The sequence below is a fragment of the Rosa chinensis genome, chromosome 2 (assembly GCF_002994745.2).
Source record: "Rosa chinensis cultivar Old Blush chromosome 2, RchiOBHm-V2, whole genome shotgun sequence".
NCBI lineage: Eukaryota > Viridiplantae > Streptophyta > Magnoliopsida > Rosales > Rosaceae > Rosa > Rosa chinensis.
The window spans coordinates 75,953,986-75,972,746 of record NC_037089.1 but is presented as its reverse complement, the minus strand read 5'-3'; the positions used below and the strand labels follow the sequence as shown (position 1 = coordinate 75,972,746).

At 36.3% G+C, this 18,761-nt stretch overlaps 1 protein-coding gene across 1 annotated transcript; it reads right to left on the bottom strand.

Annotated features, from left to right (window-relative positions):
- Positions 1 to 9,274: 9,274 nt before the first annotated feature.
- LOC112190242 lies at positions 9,275 to 11,217 on the bottom strand. The gene is made up of 4 exons (XM_024329668.2): positions 11,112 to 11,217; positions 10,303 to 10,575; positions 9,624 to 9,738; positions 9,275 to 9,523 (listed from the first exon to the last, which is right to left on the bottom strand). The coding sequence occupies exons 2-4, from the start codon at positions 10,430 to 10,432 to the stop codon at positions 9,460 to 9,462; spliced, it is 309 nt and encodes a 102-aa protein (XP_024185436.1). The 5' UTR covers positions 10,433 to 10,575; positions 11,112 to 11,217; the 3' UTR covers positions 9,275 to 9,459.
- Between the last annotated feature and the right edge of the window lie 7,544 nt (positions 11,218 to 18,761).

The following is an 18,761-nucleotide window of genomic DNA, read 5'->3' as shown; positions in this document are numbered from 1 at the left end:
CAAAGAACTGAAATTGTCTGAAGCATAAACTGAAACTGTGATAAGTGAGTCATTGTTTTTATTATAAAATAAGCTTCTTATAACTTCGTCGAGACTGACATTCAGAAAGCATATCCTCTGATTGGTTTCTGCATATCTAACAACAAAAGTTCTACATATTCATATTCCCATTCATGAACTTCTCGAAGTAAAAACTTATTTCAGTAAATCCATACAACATTGAAAATCCAAATAGAACAGCTACTACCTCGGCTAAACGCTGCACAAACACCAGACTGCGCAAGTGCGAACACAATGTCATGTGCTGCCACAATTTCAATAATTTTCGACCTCTTTCGCAGAAAAGGCAGAACCATGGCACAATGTCCTGTCGGATCATGGGTATCATATTCCTCCTGTGCATTCAAACATCAGCAGAACTTAATCTTAAACAGACTAACAACAATACCAATCAAAAGCTTGTCACCAATATATCAAACAGAACAAAGCATAGGTAGGCCATATCTATCAGAGTTTACAGCAATTTTTGAGAAAACTGGAAATTAAGTGCATTAAGAATTTCATCAAAGATTGTTAAAAGAAACGAATACAAGTTCTAACTTCAATATCCAAACTTACAACTTCCTACTGCAACCTAGCATCTGAGCCTTATTATACAACATTCTTCCCAAGTAATCAAGTATTGGTATTAAAATCACGAAATGAGTTCTAAACGTAGATCTTAAAGTAGAGCCTATAACAAGTTCATAACACTAAGAATTTAAAGCTACTCAGCACAGGAACAAAGGCCCATGTCCAGATTAAACACAAACAATTAACTTCAACATTAGGCCTAGTTCTGATTAATTAACAGTAAAACCCCATCATTTATTTCTGAATTAAATCCAAACAAGCACAAAACCCAGAGCCTCTTCATAAAACCCCAACCACCAAACTAATCACCCAAACCATCAAAAGCCCCAAACTTTCACTTCCATTAAAATCAAAGCAACTATTTTTACGTTACCTGGAGACGAATATTCCGAAACCACCATGAATAACATTACTTTGTTTCCAGAGACACCAACGGAGGAAGAAGAAGAAGAAGAAGAAGGCAGTTAATTTGGGAGAGATGAAGAAGCTGAATTTCTTCATCTTCAACCCAATACTTCAGAAGAAATAAACCGAGATACAGAGAAGTTATCACTTACTTTTCAGGCATGTTTGGAATGCCGTGTTCTGAATATTCGCAGAGATAACATAAAAACTTAGATGTGAGTTGAACATCGCTTTTAGCCCTCGTCTGTCCATCACTAGCAGTAAAACTACACAACCAAATTACAATGAATCAGATTCTACTTTTCTTAGGGTTTAGGCTCCATAGAACAATCTACTAGTATTCTAATCCAAAAATGATTGATGCGATTCAAACTATTCAGATAAATAGCAAAATCCAAAACTCAAATCCATAGAAAATCAAGCACCAAATCGAATCATACAGAGAAGAGAGAGAGAGAGAGAGAGAAAGAGACCAGACCGACGGAGGAGACGAGGGCGCAGGCGGCGCAGAGAGTATAGAAGATGTCGTCCTGCCATTGAGTCGACTCGTTGATGTCGTCCCACCAGCTCACGCCTTCGGTGGCGGGGCACCAAATCACCAAGAGGTTAGCAGCAGCACAGCGCGTTCTCCTCCGCCGTCTCCGACAGCTTCGTCTTCTGCATCTCTTTAATTATAGAGGAGAGAAAAAATGGATCTAGGGCACTCTTATCTCCTCCATCGCTGAAGAGGATTTGGATTTCAGGGGAATAGAAGCAAGGAGATCGAGAGACTGTGATGGTGAGAGGGGTTTCGTTTTTTTTTGGGGGGGGGGTGTGTGGAAGAGAGACACAGGGGACTAATAGCTCGAGAGGGGGTTTTGTTGAGGGGGGAGAGAGGAATTTCATGACTGAGAGAGCTCCAGAAAGGTTAGGTTTCATTTTGTTTCATTTTTCTTTCGGACACGATGTGGCTAGGGCCGGGCAGGAGGTACAATTAAACTTCAATAAATTCTAAAGTCGCTCACACAACAGAAGCCTAACAAACTGTTGTAAGAGTGCAGTATATAAAATCAAAATGTCAAAACATGGAGGGAAATATGCCGCATACCGCACTTTGGCTCAAAATGTTGCCACTATGTTCCCACTTCACACAACAGAAAAGTATAACTTCTGTTGTCTGATTTCTACAGCTTCCACTAGGTTTACCTTGTGGAAGACATTCAAGCAAGCTTCCTCAAAATTTGGCATCCAACTTTCAATCACACAACTGAAATCTCAAGTACCGTTGTACTAAGCAGACCAAATTTCAGATTTCATGAGGCAACCAAAACTCGAGCGTGGAGGGAAATCTGCCGCTAAATTTTTAAGACTCAGACAACGGACAATACTTAATTGTGTTGTGCAATGTAGTTCTGAGAAAAAAGTTATCATTTTGTTGACATTCACACAACAGATCATCACCAATACCGTTGTGCAATAGAGTTTACTCAAAGACACAACAGACGATTTCTGTTCCGTTGTGTGATTCGTGTTGTGTGATTAGATTTTTGTAGTAGTGAGTTTTGATTAACTTGGTGTGTTGGCATTCCATACAAAACTGGAAAATATCTTTGAGGTTTAACTTTCTTTATTTAAAGATATTTTTCTATTTATGAAATTGTGTATTTGATTCCCTAGGGTTTTTAGGATTTTGTGGATATCTTGGAATAAAAGCTCTTTCCTAATAGAAGTCTAATTAGGGTTGTTTATGGTTTGTTTGAGTGGTTGCCGCTGGTTGAATATATATTGCAGGAATATACTCGGCAAACGGGCACTTCATATACGCAAGAATTTTTGGTTTGAGTCTTGCATGTTTGTTTGAGTTTGTGTCTTCACAAAGAGCCAAAACACTTGGTCCATGTATAAGTGTTTGTGATCATAATTTCATATGCATAATACTCTCTCTCGAGATCAGTAGGGAGACTGTGAAGAAAGAAGAACAAGATTTGAAGATCGTTCAAGTGAAGGAGTTCTAGAAGGAAGACAAACTTTGTATTAGATTTTGTGTGAATCTTATAGCCGAGATAGTGCTATTCAAAGTTTGTAAAAGAATATATCCTTTTCAATATGATGATCTTTATTTTAGGTTCTCAAGAGTAAGAGCCCCGTAGTGTTTTTAATCTCATACTTGAGGTTTTCACTGCGTAACCAAAATCTAGTGTTTAGTTTGTTATTTTGGTTTCTGCTGCCCAGTAAGGATTGATCAGTGCACTGCAATCCCCGTTTTCCAGAAAATCATATTCTGTCCTTGTATTTTCAGAGTGTCAACGCTTATTAAATGTGTGTGTGTAGGGTCATTCTCTGCTAAGAAGGTCCTTAGATATTGATTTTTTTGATATACCCACTTTTCGCTAGCATATTCACATCTCAATCGTTCAGTTTTTAAGTATATATGAGTATATCATCTTTACAAATTTTCAGCCAAATTGATAATCATTAAGGCATTCAAAACTGCGATTTACAATTATGAACACGAACAGTTCAGGTTAGACAGATTTGGTTCGTTCATTGATTTAATCTAGTTCGACACCTTAACTATCGTCGATTTAGCTGAGAATTTGCATAACTGATCTATACATTAGAAATGCGATCGAAAAGTGGGTCTATTAAGGAAATCCTTAGATATTAATATCTAAGGACCTCCTTAGTAGAGAAGGACTATACACACGCGCGCATATAAGACTACTGGGTTTTGGGATCAAACTTTGTATGACTATAATTATATACACACATATATAAGACTAGTGGATTTTGGGATCAAACTTTGTATGATATGTAGACTAGCGATCTCTTATCAAATAGTTGGAAAGATCCATGTTTGGTCATAATTTCATCGAAAAACTACATAAAACATTGTCACATGACAAAAATATATTTATAAATCCAACAAATAAATGGTAAGCCTCTTTGAATAGTGAATACATGTCACAAATTTAGATATCAGCGCATAAACCACCTTAATTTCTAACGTTGCATTTGATCTATCAACCGGTAACTCTCTAAAAGCAATACTTATCGATACTTCTTCGTGTTGGTATGTATATACCTCTCAGGCACAAATACCAGAAGCACAAGCCTCATCTAGCCACAAAAGAACAACAAAGACACTCCCAGACAGGGGTTGCGATACCCCTTAGGGCGGTATTGGGAACCCGAACGTCCCACATTGGAAGCAAGGGAGCAACATTTTCTCAAATCCTCTATAAATAGGCCATCTCCAACACCCTAAAGAGGTAACTGTTTACTGTCACTTTCCATTATTTTTATCTTATAACGATACTGACTTAAGCATCGGAGCATTGAAGACTGGCACACCCGGTCTTCCCTCTGACCTTTGTTTGTTTTAAAGATAAACGAGATTGGGAGCGATAGTAGCACGACATCCCGTGATTCTGCTGGACTAGACCATACCCATCTATTCAACAAAACCACTTAATTTTCTGAAGTGTTAACAATTTATGAGGTATTTAAATCAAGGTCCAATTTGTTACATCAATTTTCATTGTAGTCTGGCCACTTTTTTATTTTTAATTGCAGTCCAACCACTTTTTCGTTGTCCATTTTTCCCTTCAAGATAAATAAAGGAAACTAATCAAAATCTCATAATTTGGGGACTTCATTTTTCAATTTAAATGTTCAAATTTTGAATTTCAAATTCCTAAAAGCTACTCAAGGTAATTATAATAAATAATATGGCATTTAAATCTATGTAAACATATCATGTACCTACATGAATGGTTAATAAATTCTTAAATAATGTAGTGTATCTATATCAGAGCCAAAAAAGAAAAAAGAAAACAAACTAAATAGCGTTATTGACACAACAATACCTAGAGATATAGCAATAGACTAGTCCATGATCGAGTTCTAATATTATGCCTATTTAATAGGTAGAGAAAAAGAAATCAACACTACTCTACCTTTGTAATAGATATGAAAAGTGAAAATTTTTATGCACAAGGTAATAAAAAAAGACTAAGGTAGTTTAAACATGGTTCCTAATAAAAAGGTAGGAAAAAGAAGAAGAAGACGAATCATTGCAGCTTGCCTTTCCCCTTAAGAAATTACCTTTGTACTATGTAAGTATATTGGGTTATTACCATTCAACACATGACTTTCCCAAAGTCACTAGGAGATCAGAGGTTGCAAAGGTTTAGGAGATATTTCTCCTGATTTTCCAGTGGCTCAAAGCAATAGAAGAAATTTGAAGAATTGGATCACCAAGAGGAAATCAAGGAGAATCACTATCACTGATCTTGGATTAAAGGTGGGATTCATTTCATATCATTTTACATGATTTAAATTGATTTGCATATCGGATAGATTGATCTGATATGCTTATCCTCATTAAAAAGTTTTCGACTTGCATATCAGATGGAGATCGGATATGCAAAAAAAAGAAGGAAGATTTAATTTCAGTTTTAAAACCTTTACATACATATCTTATTCTGTGGTGCTAAAAGAGATTTGATTAAGGGGGAGTCTTGCTCCTCTATAAAAGGTTTTGAAATTGCATTTTACATGTAGAGTTTTTTGATTAAAAAGTGTTTCGTTTGTGTGAGATATAGCTCTTGCAAACTGTTTTGAAAAACTCTCATTGTTTATGGTATTTGATATTGCTCACTACACTCACTGCATGCATATCATTCAAGATCAGTGAGGCATTTGTTTCACAAGAAGATCCAGAATTTCAGTTCTTGATAACTACAATAGGCTGTGTCATTCTTGTGTAGAATAAGGTCTTCAAATTATAAACAAGTTAGCTGTGATGCTTGTAAAGTGGTTGGGTTGAACACCACAACTTGTGTGTTGTAAGAACTTGATTTCATAGTGGATTTTTCTTGTGTGTGGGTTACATAAAACGTCTCACAGTGATGTTTCCTCAATGGTGAGGTTTCACTACGTTAGCAATACTTGTGTTGATTTTTCATAATCATCTATTTTATTCCATTTTGTGTTTTCAAAGGTATCAAAATTGCAAACATATCTATGCACAAGGTAATTAAAAAAGAGCAACTTAGTTTTTGACATTGGTCCTAATCTAAAGGTACGGAAAAAAAGAACCATAGCAACTTGTCTTTCCCTTAAGATATGAAAAATGTATCTCCCTTTGTAGAATCCCTTTCCTTTGTACGATTTATCATAAGGTGCAAAGGTAGAGATACAATCTAGAATATTACCTCTTTAGATGGATCAAAACTTTCTTATGAATACTCATCTAGAATACCTATTTGATTGTATAATGAAGTTGAACAACATGACAATTCTGTAGTACAAGTGTAGAAATAAGAAGAAAGTGATCAGAATAAATGAGATGAAAAGAGACAAGATATAGGGTGTAGAAAAATGATGGTAAGGTATGATCATTTCATATAAGTCATAATTTGTTTTAAAGACGATGCATCAATTAAGGGTTTTATTGTGCTGATGACACATTATAATTGATATAGTTTATGAATATCAAATTGATTGAAAAACAACATTAACTCTCAATTTATTGATGCATAAATTATTGATTGTTTTGAGTAATATTGTTATGGGTAAATTTAGTATGTGAAAAACTAGAAGCTGACTCATCATGCTAATATAGGAAAGTAAGCTGATACGGATGCTTAGTCACTAGACCGCAATTAAAAAAACTTTTCGTCCGGATTACAATCAAAACAGGTCATGGTTTTTGGACTTATAACTAATTAACTCTTTCATTTACACAATGATATTAGTATTATGACACATTTACGTACTTGGAATGGAAATAATCATGAATCGGAGACAATTGAAATGGGAAAAGAAAGGAATCGGTATTGATTCCGGAGGAATTGATTCCTAAACCCATCTCCCCCCTTCGGAATCAAATTCCTGAATATTCAGGAATCGATTCCTTATAAAGAGGTGGGACCTACACGTATTCCGATTCCTTTATGTGTTAGTAAACGCAAGAATACTTTTACCCAAAATCATTTCAATTCCTTTATGTGTTAGTAAACGCAGGAATAAATTTACCCCGTAATCATTCCCTCCCATTCCAAGTAAGTAAACATGCCCTTAGAGCATTCTCTCGCTTCACCGTTAAGACTTTTTTCCTGTATATTTGAAAATTCGTAAACACAAAACATCTGATTAGTCTGTATGCAAGAATATAGGAACTAAAATATAGTAGAATGTACTTAATTTTGTGATTATGAATAAAATAATTAAACTATTGAATATTATATAAAGGGTGGTGCTATTCACATACAATTTTTCTCTATTCACACACCCCCTCTATTTTTCTATTACTTTAATTCAATTTTTTATATATAAATTATCCTAACTACCCTCCCTTATAATTATGTTTCTTTATCCTTTTTCTTTCCTCTATTTGATAAGTCAATCATCCCCAAATCCTAAACCCTTATTTTCCCGCAGATATAGAAGACTTCAAAACTTTTTTCGATTTTTTTTTTCCATCAAAAACTTCTTTCATAGTCATTCTATATCTCTAATGTGATGCTTTGAAGTTCAATCATGGCAGAACAAGAAACTTTAGACCCATCTTTGGAGAAAATTTTACATCTGATTGCAAGAGACATGGAAGAAAAATATGAGTTCAGTGATCATTCGCCCCTTTGAATCCATCATTCTTAATAAGATTCTAACTGAAATTATTTGGTGTATTTGAATCCATTGAACAACTATAGAACTTGACAACAGCCTAATAATGATGGCCTTATAATGATAGACATGATTTGTTCTACTATATTATGCTAGTAGAACATAATATTGTCCCCACACGAAGATTGCAACTCATTGCATTCAATATTATGTAGAGCATTTCCAAATTATGTGTACATTATCGGCTGCAGTGTGGAAGTTTGTGGCTGAAGTGGATAAAACGCTGATTTTATATATATATATATATATATATATATTATTTTTTATTTGAGGATGATGCACTTGAGAATCATAAACATACAAGCATTGAGTTTGGTGCTTTGCAAAGTATGAGGACAAACTTTGCAATTTGGATTAAGTTGGACTAAGGTAATTACATGAGAAGTATATTCCTTGTCTAATAATACAGGTCATTCCAGTTAATAAACGTACTATTTTCCCTTAATTTATAGGTAAAAAAATTGATTTATTGTATAATGATATTTGATTCACGATTAACTCATCAAATATAAAAAAAAAATTACAAGGGAGGGTAGTTAGGGTAATTTAAAAAAAAATTGAATTAAAAAAATAGAAAGATAAAAAGGGTGTGTGAATAGAGAAAAATGGTGTGTGAATAGCACCTCCATGTATAAAAACTAAGTACAATCAGAAGTTTGCAATAAATATATATTTCTCCTTGTATCTTATCTAGTGCCTGATAGTTCAGTACACTACTACAAAAAGGTCATCAGACGACGGTGGATTTCTGTTGTCTGATGACCAAGCTGACCGTGGTCTAAGTGAGTGTTGTGTGATTGAAAAATCAGACAACGGTGATTTCACCGTTGTGTGATAATAGTTTTCTCAACAGAAATGCTTATTTCCGTTGTGTGAGTTCTGCGCAGCATGTGCCTAGCATGGCATGCGCGGCGATGCCTCGGCACATTCAGACAACAGAAGATGAAATTTTGCCGTTGTCTGAGATTCATAACACACAACAGGTATGACTTATTTTTTGTTGTCTGAGATTCATAACACACAACGGATATAACTCATTCATTGTTGTCTGAGATTCATAACACATAACGGATATAACTCATTCTTTGTTGTCTGAGATTCATAACACACAACGGATATAACTCATTATTTGTTGTCTGAGACTAATAACAGACAACGGATATAACTTAATATTTGTTGTCTGAGGTAAGTAACACACAACTGAAGTAAAATTATCTCCGTTGTCTGTTAATTACTTAGACAACAGTGATCATTTTGTTTCTGTTGTGTGTTATGAATCTCACACAGCAGAATTTTGTTTTCTTTTGTTGTTGGTTGTTAGTTCACACAACAACTATATTTGATTATCCGTTGTGTGAATATTGTAATCAATTGGGTACCAACCAGTGACTGTTGTAGGAGAAGCCTAAATTTTGAACTCTTTTATCATCATACAACACATGGTTTTGCATTAAAGAGTTGCATGACTGAATATTAGATAGTAATTAACACATAAACAGTACTCTAATCCATATCATTCAATCATCATTTTTCAAACATCCATACATTCAAGATAGATAATGTACCAAACAAGAAATCATTCCTAACTACCTATACATGAAACAAAAGCTGATATAATATCTTTACGCTTCAACGAAGTTTCCTTTTGAAGAAGAACAAGGGCAATCACAAGAGACTTGGCATTTGGCCTCTCACGAGGTTCATACTGCAAACACCATGATGCTAACCGCACCAACTCAATTCCTGGGATCACTCTTTCTGCCAGATTGCATACCATATTAGCAGTTCGGCCAAAATTCGTTCCTCCATGGTACTGTAACAAAATCAGAATAAAAGATGGTTAAATAACATAATTTTACCAACATCAGCAAAGATAAAATTAGTTGTGAAATGTAGAGGAGGAGAATAAGTACCATGTAGTAGTTGGCAAAAGAACCACCATTTTGTATAAACCTTGAAACTGAAAATGCCAAGTCCTGACTGTCCTGTGCAGGTCTAGTAGGAACTGCCCCAGCAAATTCTGTATACCTGTAAAGTTCACATAAAGAGTCAGAATTAGAAAGAGAAAAAGAAGGAATATTCATTTCGTTTAATGCATATAGTAATCTGATCTCTGCCCTTACTCTAAAAGACTCTCTCAATCTCAGTCTCTCTCTCTCTCTAAACCCAAAAAACAGTCATTATATGTGTGTGTGTGTGTGTGTGTGTGTGTGTGTGTGCATATACATACATATACATACCAGAAGGCATGATTTCTCCTTCTTCTTTTTTTACCCATTCTGTACTTACAAATCTAGTTAGCAACAAGCACATGGAAGCAAGCTTGGGACGTACTGACACTAAAATCAGATTTGTTGTTCATTCTCTCAGGATTTCTGGGTGGGAGGTAGAACACAGTTCAGATTCAATCATAGGGGCCTTCCCCATCTGCTGAAGTGGATTTGACATGCTAACTATTCTGATTTTCCAGATTTGAACATAATGAAAGTTTCTACACAATCCTAACCTATCTATATAAAACCATATACCATTCAAGTTCAATAATTAGAATTGTTACTGAACATATAGATTGTTTAATTAAGGAAGACATACCTGAGAAAGTATAATTGACAGAACGAGGAAGAAAGAGGAGGGGGTTGTTCAGGCGAAAAACGAGTTCAGCGATGGCATGTTTGTAAGGAGTATCCCCACTGAATTTCTTCTGATTAACAAATCCAGACATAAGCTTTATGTAACCCCCACCGCATTCAATTTCCTGCTCAAACCTTACAGAATATTGGAGGACCAAGGTTCTGTTCTTGTTAGAGAACTCCGGTATCTTTGCAGATATGGCAAAATGTTTGGCATCACTAGATGTCTGAATTCCTGCAATTTCAGATACACAATCATGAAGCCAAAACTTTACTTCCTTTCGACTGTCAAATGTTAATACCTCTGCATTTCATCAGAAGAATAAAACCATCGGTAGTTCACCCAACAAATGAAGCCATAAAAATCAAAGCATCTGTCTAACAGAAACTCTTACTTTGTAAGAAACAGGACGTTTACTTTTCACAAACTTTCTTTCAGAAATTTCATTATAACGAGATGAAACATCAACAAATTCATACAAATACTTATTCTAGCCAATGGACTAACAATAAGACTCCATTTTTTTCAAGCCATGGGTTAGATTAATGAAAAGTTGAATGTACGATGAACAGCAGATGATGAGTTCATTTACTTTGCAACACAAAAAGTGCAAGACTTTACAACACAAGAGTGAATAAATTCATCAACTTATGAAAAAGACAAGTAATTCTTTAGTATGGCATATAATTAGGAATAAATTCATCAACTTATGAAAAAGACAAGTAATTCTTTAGTATGGAGTATAATTAGGACGGGAATATGAAGCATACCTTTATCATCTGGGTCTCCGTGCCACTTTCAGCAGCGTGTTTAAAGTAACCTGCTTTACCTTCACTTCTTTTCCAGTCGGACTGAACCCAACAGCTTTTCCACCCATCTAATTAACCCAAACACACACACACACACACACACACACACACACACACATCAGTAGTCAGTACATCACCAAAACCACCAAACTAAAACGCCAAAGAAGATTCCACTTGGTTTTTCCATCAACTAGTCTATATATCCAAGAAAGAGCCAAAGTCAATGCTCATCTTGACTTGGATTCTGTTCATTCACACAGTAGCAAAAACTAAAAAGCTTCTCAGAACATGAAAGGTGTGGGTTGAGTTGAGATCAGAGACAGTTAGAGATATACTGGGTGAGCATATTTTGTTACTGAAAGTAAAAAACTTGAGCGAGTCAAGGAGCTCGAAAGATGGATGATTCCTTCGAAACGCTCTTCAAAAATGAATACAATCTTCACCAGTGCTAAAAAAATTGCAGAAGCTGCTGGTTTTCTTTCCAGAGAGATTAACTTCTTCCGGACCTCAGGTTGGTTTGCTAGAATTTTACTCGTCACAGTTGACATTTCCATCTGTGTAATGGTTCCAGAAAATGAATGAGAAAAATGAAAACAAAAAGGGGACAACAAGAGCATAGCAGATGCATACCGCTTGCATGTGGAATTGTCTTAAAATTTCTATATGAAGGTTCCTCATGTCTTCGCATACCGATTTCTGAAAGGAATCAAGAGTCTCTTCTAAAGTAAATTGAAAATCTTAAACGTAAAGGAATTCCCTGCTCACATCTTGTTTAGGGGCCTTCTGCAGTTCTGAGGTTCCTCCCTGTACAAGTATTGTCACTGAGTGAACTATAAAAATCTAGTATGGCAGAACAAAGCCAGCATGATAAACTCCTGAAATGGCTTCTACTGATGAGTTCCATCACCCTTTTTACTATTATTCATAAAAGAGCCTCTTTATATGCTACATAAGGCAATAAATTTTCTAATAAATCAAAGATATTCTTACGTTCATTACTTATTCCCCCTTGTAATTAGATGGTGAGAAACTGATACCAGCAGTTGGTGCGGAGTGCTGCTTGAACCAAGAAATCTGGGAGTTTGAAGAAAAAAGAAAAAGGAGAAGAGAAACCAATCATAATTCAAAACAGAAGATTAGAGACAGCAAATTAGTGGGAATGTAATGTAGTTGTTTATTTTTCTTTTCTTTTCAACTATTACCGTCCCTAGGTCTAATAAGGCAGAAATGATAACCAGTAAAGTAAAAAAAAGGACGATAAATCACACCATGTTAACTTCAATCTCATTCCATTCCCCCGTCTCCTGCAAAATCGACAAGTAGCAAGAAGTAATCAACACACCATTACACAATCCAGGAAAGAAAGACAACAAGTCCCACAATGTCAAGAGGGGAAATGATTTCCAACTCGAAGAGAAATATCCTAACACGAGAAATTTTCTTGCATCCCATCTCAGTTACAAAACAAAATTACCTCAATGTTGTCACCACTGTCCGTCCAGGCCACCGGAATAGTCCCCAAGCTCTGCCCATTCTTATGCCACAACGATATCTTCTTATCATCTCCGGCACTCACCACAACCAAATCTGCAAAATCACAACCCACATTAAACAGAAAATTCACCAAATCTGCCTTCTAAAAGGGTAAAGTATACATATTTATATATTTCTGAAGAGGAAAAAGAATTCAACAAGGGTATAACATAAATTGGATTATAGGTTCAAAATCTCAATTACCTCCAACACATTGTACACCACATACAATTTGAGTGTTCCTTAACCACGAATCATGTGATATATTAAGCTGATATCTGAAACAACCCAATGAATAGATAAAAAGACCAGTTAGTATAGTGATCCGACTCTTGTTCTAATTGATGGGAATTGGGATCACATTCTAATAATCCCGGCAAACTGGCTTTAGTTAGATGCTTCATGAATATTTTTGAAAAAAGCACATAGAAGGCTTTCCTAACCTGTTTGCTCCAAAAGAATGACACCACAAGCCATTATCGTAAAACACCCAAAATCAGACAGTTCTGCTGCAGATGCCTTCCAGCACCTTATTCCTCCAATGCAATACCTGGTAATTGAATCGAAAATCATAAAAAAATTAAAAATTAAAAAAAAAATTCATAAAAGGCTTTGTAAATCAAAAGAGCTAGTACGAAGATTTATCTGACTATGAAAAAACCCAAGTCGTCCAAACCAAAAAAACCCCAAAACCAGAAGAACCTTAACCCCAAAACCAGATGCTGGAGCTGTGGGAGACAATTCTTCCGGGGAATGGATCTGAAGTAAGGGTTGAGGGGGAAGACGAAGAGAGCGAAGGCTTCTATCTTCTAAGCTTACCCATTTTATCATGTGATTGTATTGAGCTCCCAGTCTTCTTCAGGGAACACAGGTATCCCCAAATCTCCACCCATCTATAATTAAAACCCTAAAATTGAAAACCCCCAAAATTCTCAGGACCCAAATAGAAAACAAAGAATTCAGTCACAGTAACTCACCATTAACGCGATTAATTCAGATCAAAACATGTTGTAGAGGGTGCTTTGCCTGATTGAAATCTTCTGAGGTCTTAGAGAGCTCGAGAGAGAGAGAGAGAGAGAGAGAGAGAGAGAGAGAGAGAGCTTGCGGGTGGAGGCGATAGCGTCGGCGAGGGGGTGGAGGTGGTTAATGAGAAAGAGATAGTAGCCGGAGTGAGCGCAGAGGAAGGCGATGGTGGCCATGGAAAGAGGGCGGGAGAGGAAGGAGGAGAGAGCTACGGTTTCGAGGAAGAGGGAGTGTGTGACAATTGGGCGAAGTGAGTGAGATAGAAATGAGAGAGCTGAGTGTCGATGTAGTCGAGAGAGAGCTGAGTGTTTTTGGTTCTTTCTTTCTTTTAGACACGATGTGGGAATCAAAACCTAGCTAAAAATTTTCTTAAGTTATTCACACAACAGAAATATATCTCACTGTCGTCTGAATGTATAAAATGTAAAATCATGGAGGGAAACATGGCGCCTTCAACATTTTTGGTTAAAATGTTACCGCCAGTTGCATGTTCACACAACAGAAAATCTTAAATCTGTTGTATGATTGTTGTAGCTTGCACTAGCCCTATCTCGGTGAAGACATTCAAGCAAGCATCCTTCAACTTTGGTGCTTAGTTTTTCAATCACACAACGGCAATAATAAAACCCGTTGTCCTAGTAGCCCAAATTTCAGCTTTTCAACATCCAACCAAAACTCCGAAGTGGAGGGAAATCTGCCGCTAAATTTTTAAGGCTCAGACGACGGACCATGCTTAATTTCCGTTGTGCAATGTAGTTCCTATAAAAAAGTTATCACTTTGTTGGCATTCACACAACAGAATTCAACCAGCACCGTTGTATGATTAAACTGACTTCAACACACAACAGATGATTTGTGTTCCGTTGTGTGATTAGTGTTGTGTGATTAACTTTTTGTACTAGTGAGTAAAGCTTGATACTTTGACATGATCTATAGACATAAGTATTTCCATTAAACTTATGCAATTATATAAGGGTTGCTATATGTCACACTAAAAAATTGCATTTTAATAACGAACAAGTCATTCATGTACGTTAGCATGAAAAACCAGTGCTGCAATTATTTGCTACGCAAAGTTCAATGAATTAGATTTTCATTTACTTAGTAACACGAAAAACTTGCACGCAACACAATATTCATCTACAAATGTACAATCTTGCAAAATTTCCTTTTTAGAAAGAGAGACAAAATGAAATAATGTTGGTGAGCCATGATCTATTGCTTAGTTTTTGTTTTTTTTGTTTGTTTTTTTTTTAATTAAAAACAAAAAAAAGGTTTGAAATCCAACCAAACTAGAAGACTCAACCCCACGTCCGGTTCCAATTGTTAAAGTAAAGCTTTACATTGGGAGGACATAAAACCTAAACCCCGAGCTACATAAAAATAAATACAGTAAATAGTAGACAAAAAGAACCTAGCAAGGTGCACAAGATGATCTGCTACACCATTGCTCAAACAAAATGAAGAAACTCTAAGAGAAGTGATAACTATCACATGAATTAAAATCATGACTAAATTGAGTATTGATGAACGAAAGAAGGGAAGCCCACTAGACAAATCCATCATTCAAAGCTCTCTAGTTTGTTAGGTTATCTGCAACACCGTTGCCGTTTCTAGATATATGTGAGACATGAAAAGTAAGTTGACTAGCTTGAAGCAAACAATTATGCTGCTGAGTTCTAAGTCTCCAAGGAATAACACATGGGTCTTGAAAATAATGTAATACAAGCATTGAATCCAACGCCTAACCCAAGCCACTTGAATGGCCTCAATAACAGCGAGCACATTAGCATCCATGGTACTAGGAACGTCAACTCTGGCTGAAAAAGTACAAGCAAATTATCTGCATCCCTAAAAATAGCTCCGCATCCTTCCCTTGTAGCATCTTTAAAGGACCTATTTGTGTTCACTTTCAACCAATGTGCAAACCTCCAAGCCACATGTTTGAAAGACTGTGCACTACACCTCACCGATGATAACACTAACTTTCTTATGAAGATTTTTAGTTATCTAGTGTTGACTTTCATGGTTCTTCTACATTTTTTGATGGCGATCTTGCGATCTATAATATGGAGAGGTAATCTTGATTCTTAATTTAGAAAACTCTGGTACCACTTTTCTTAGATGTTAATAGATACTTACCGTTGCATGAAGCGGTTAGCACAAAAATGTGATTACCGGCTGGTTTCTCCTCTTCATCATCTACAATTGTTTCTTGCAATGCCCCTGCATTATTAGAGTGAAGCACTGATCCCAAGTTTTCTATGATACTCCAAAGGTCAGACCGTCAGACTACCATATCCCCACCTCCTCTTTAAAAAACTCTAAATCCGCAATACTTAGAGCAACTCCAACAGCTTCCCTATAATGTCTGTATTATAGGGAAGCAAAAGTCAAAGCTTTAGTCTCTTTTTCTTCTCCAACTCCAATAGATTCTCTATTTTACAACAATCTTTAAAATCTCCATATTCTTGCTTAAAATTTTAGAGTTTGTTGTAAATATAGGGAATTTGGTTTTCTCTTTCGTCACTTTCCCTAAAATACGGATAGTTATAGGGAATCTGTTGGAGTAAAAGAGACTTATTTTTCTCTAAAGTAGAGAAAAATCAAAATATAGGTAATCTGTTGGAGTTCTTCTTAGGAAGTAAGTGCTCTAGACCTATATTCACTTAAGAAAACAAGGCTTTTAAATTTAGAAATTTAAAGTAAGTTCACGATTTGAGTTTATTTACATGACAATAAATGAAATTTGGAGGGAAGGTGGTGTTGTGTTAATGACATTAAGAGTTAATTACATATAAGTGCATCTTTGAATGTTTTTTAGCCATAAGGCCACTAATTAATTTTTTCCCTCATAAGGCTACTAGATTTAAAATGGTGTTATATTTTGGATATAAAACCCAACATATTTACCTACATGCCACTAGAGTAAAAATTCAACAACCATTCTCTCTCTCCTCTCCGGCGAGGTTTCTGGTCAACTCTGGCGGGACTCCAGCCGACCTCCTGCCAACTTCCGGCAAACTCCGGCTACCACAAAATCTACTGTGACTAACACCAAAAGCTAATATGGCTAGCAACAAAAGCTACTCTGATGAGATTTCCGGCAACCTTTGGCGAGATCATAAAAGCTACTGTCACCAACAACAAAAGCTACTGTTACCAATAAAACATATGCTCCCAAAATCAAAAGCTACTAACATCATTAACAAAAGATACTGTCACGGACACAAAAAGATATTCTCACCAACAACAAATGACTATTGTCACCATGACAAGTAACAAAAGCTACTTTCACCATCACCCAAAGTTACTATCAAGCAAAACAAAAACTACACTAACCAACACCAAAACCTACTCTCACAAAAACCAAAAGCTATTACCAAGTAGAAAAAAAGCTACTCCCTTAAATTGAGAGAGCGGTTCTCAAAGTCTAACAAAGCTATGAAAATAAAAAGCTACTTCTATAGTTTTAAAAATCTACTATCATAGTTGTAAAAATCTATTACAATAGATGTAGAAACCTACTGTCAATGTGCTAAAAAGCCATTATAACAAAAGCTACTAACATCAGCTTAAAAAGATACTAACAGAGACCAAGGTTCTAAAAAACGCTACGCGCTAGTCGGGCGGTAGTCCGAAGCCTAGCGCCCAGGGGCCTAGGAGGGAGCCTAGGCGGGGACTAGGTGTTTTTTTTTTTTTTTTTTTTTTTTACACTAAATACAAATAGATTAAATTATTCACATAACTCTTGATATTTTTCATTGGATAATGATATTCAAATACTAAAATCACTTAATAATTTGATTAAGTTATATTCAAACACTAAAACCAACAACTTTAAATTGTTCACGTGCTCTTATCTCAATTCCCAAACCTTATCATGTTAACGTGGCCACACAACCAAAACTACTCACTTCCTCTCTCTCTCAAACCACTTGCGCATAAACTCTCTCTCCCACTTCTTCTTCTCCAAACTCTGTCTCTCTCTTTCTCTCTCTACACAGTACACACTACCAAAAAATGGAGAAGAATGAACCCCATCTTCTTTTCCATTACCTTCACTTTCCTCCTCTTCCCCCCTTCCACCCCCTCCCTCTCCCAACTCGAAAATTAGAGACAGTCACGGGAATAAGGCTTCACCGGCGACTTGGAAAGAGATTGAAGCCGGTGGCTCGGAAAGAGCCTGAGAAGAGAAGACCTGTGCGGCTGTGCCAGAAAGAGGGAGAGAGAAGAGCGACGGGCCAGACGATGATTTAGAGTGGGTTTCGTCAATTTTGGTTTTAACTTTTAAGGTTTGAAAGGTTATAAACAAAACAAAGAAATGGAGGAAACGCCTACGCCCTGACCGACCAGCGCCCAGCTAAACCCGCCTAGGATGACTAGGCGGCCGATTTTCAGCCTGACGCCTAGCTTGATCGACTAGGCCAAAAGCGGAACGGCATGGAGGCGCTGCCTAGGTTGATTTTTAGAACCTTGACAGAGACATAGAAAGCTACCATCACCTTGTTGAAAAACCACTATAACAGTTATAATGTCACGCCCCTGATTTTTAACAAATAAAAATCGATATATAATCCCATAATTATACATGCGTGAACGTTCAGTCATCAATAACAAATACCTGAAAACTTTTTCCCTTTAACTTACACACATATTGATGCCCTGAACCTACTAAATCAATATTGACCCGCTCCACAGAGTCATATATTACATAAGCTTACAAATTAAATTGTCAACAACAAGATAAAACGTAAATGCTTCTCAGAGTTTAACTACAACGGAAAACCTTATCAACGGTAAAGTCATAAAAATGGCTTTCTACAGTAAAGCTGCAAAGGCGCTACCTCAGCTTCAGCCCCGATTTTCCTAACCTGCAGGATTAACCCCTACACCGTTTGAATAGTGTACCGGGTTGTCACACAACAAACCCGGTAAGCTTTTGCAAGCCCGTATGAGTAACTCAAAACAACTCACACCAAAATCACAGGATGAACCCCATACGTTTCAATCAAGAAGCCAAATCACGCTTTAATCCTTAAAAAAATGAAATAA

Coding starts and splice junctions, on each gene's coding strand:
- LOC112190242 (XM_024329668.2), bottom strand. CDS start 10,432: ATGTCTGGATTTGTTAATCAGAAGAAATTCAGTGGGGATACTCCTTAC. Junction 9,739..10,302: donor TGTCAATTATACTTTCTCAG/GTATGTCTTCCT, acceptor TGAACTTTACAG/GTATACAGAATTTGCTGGGG. Junction 9,524..9,623: donor CTTTTGCCAACTACTACATG/GTACTTATTCTC, acceptor ATTTTGTTACAG/TACCATGGAGGAACGAATTT.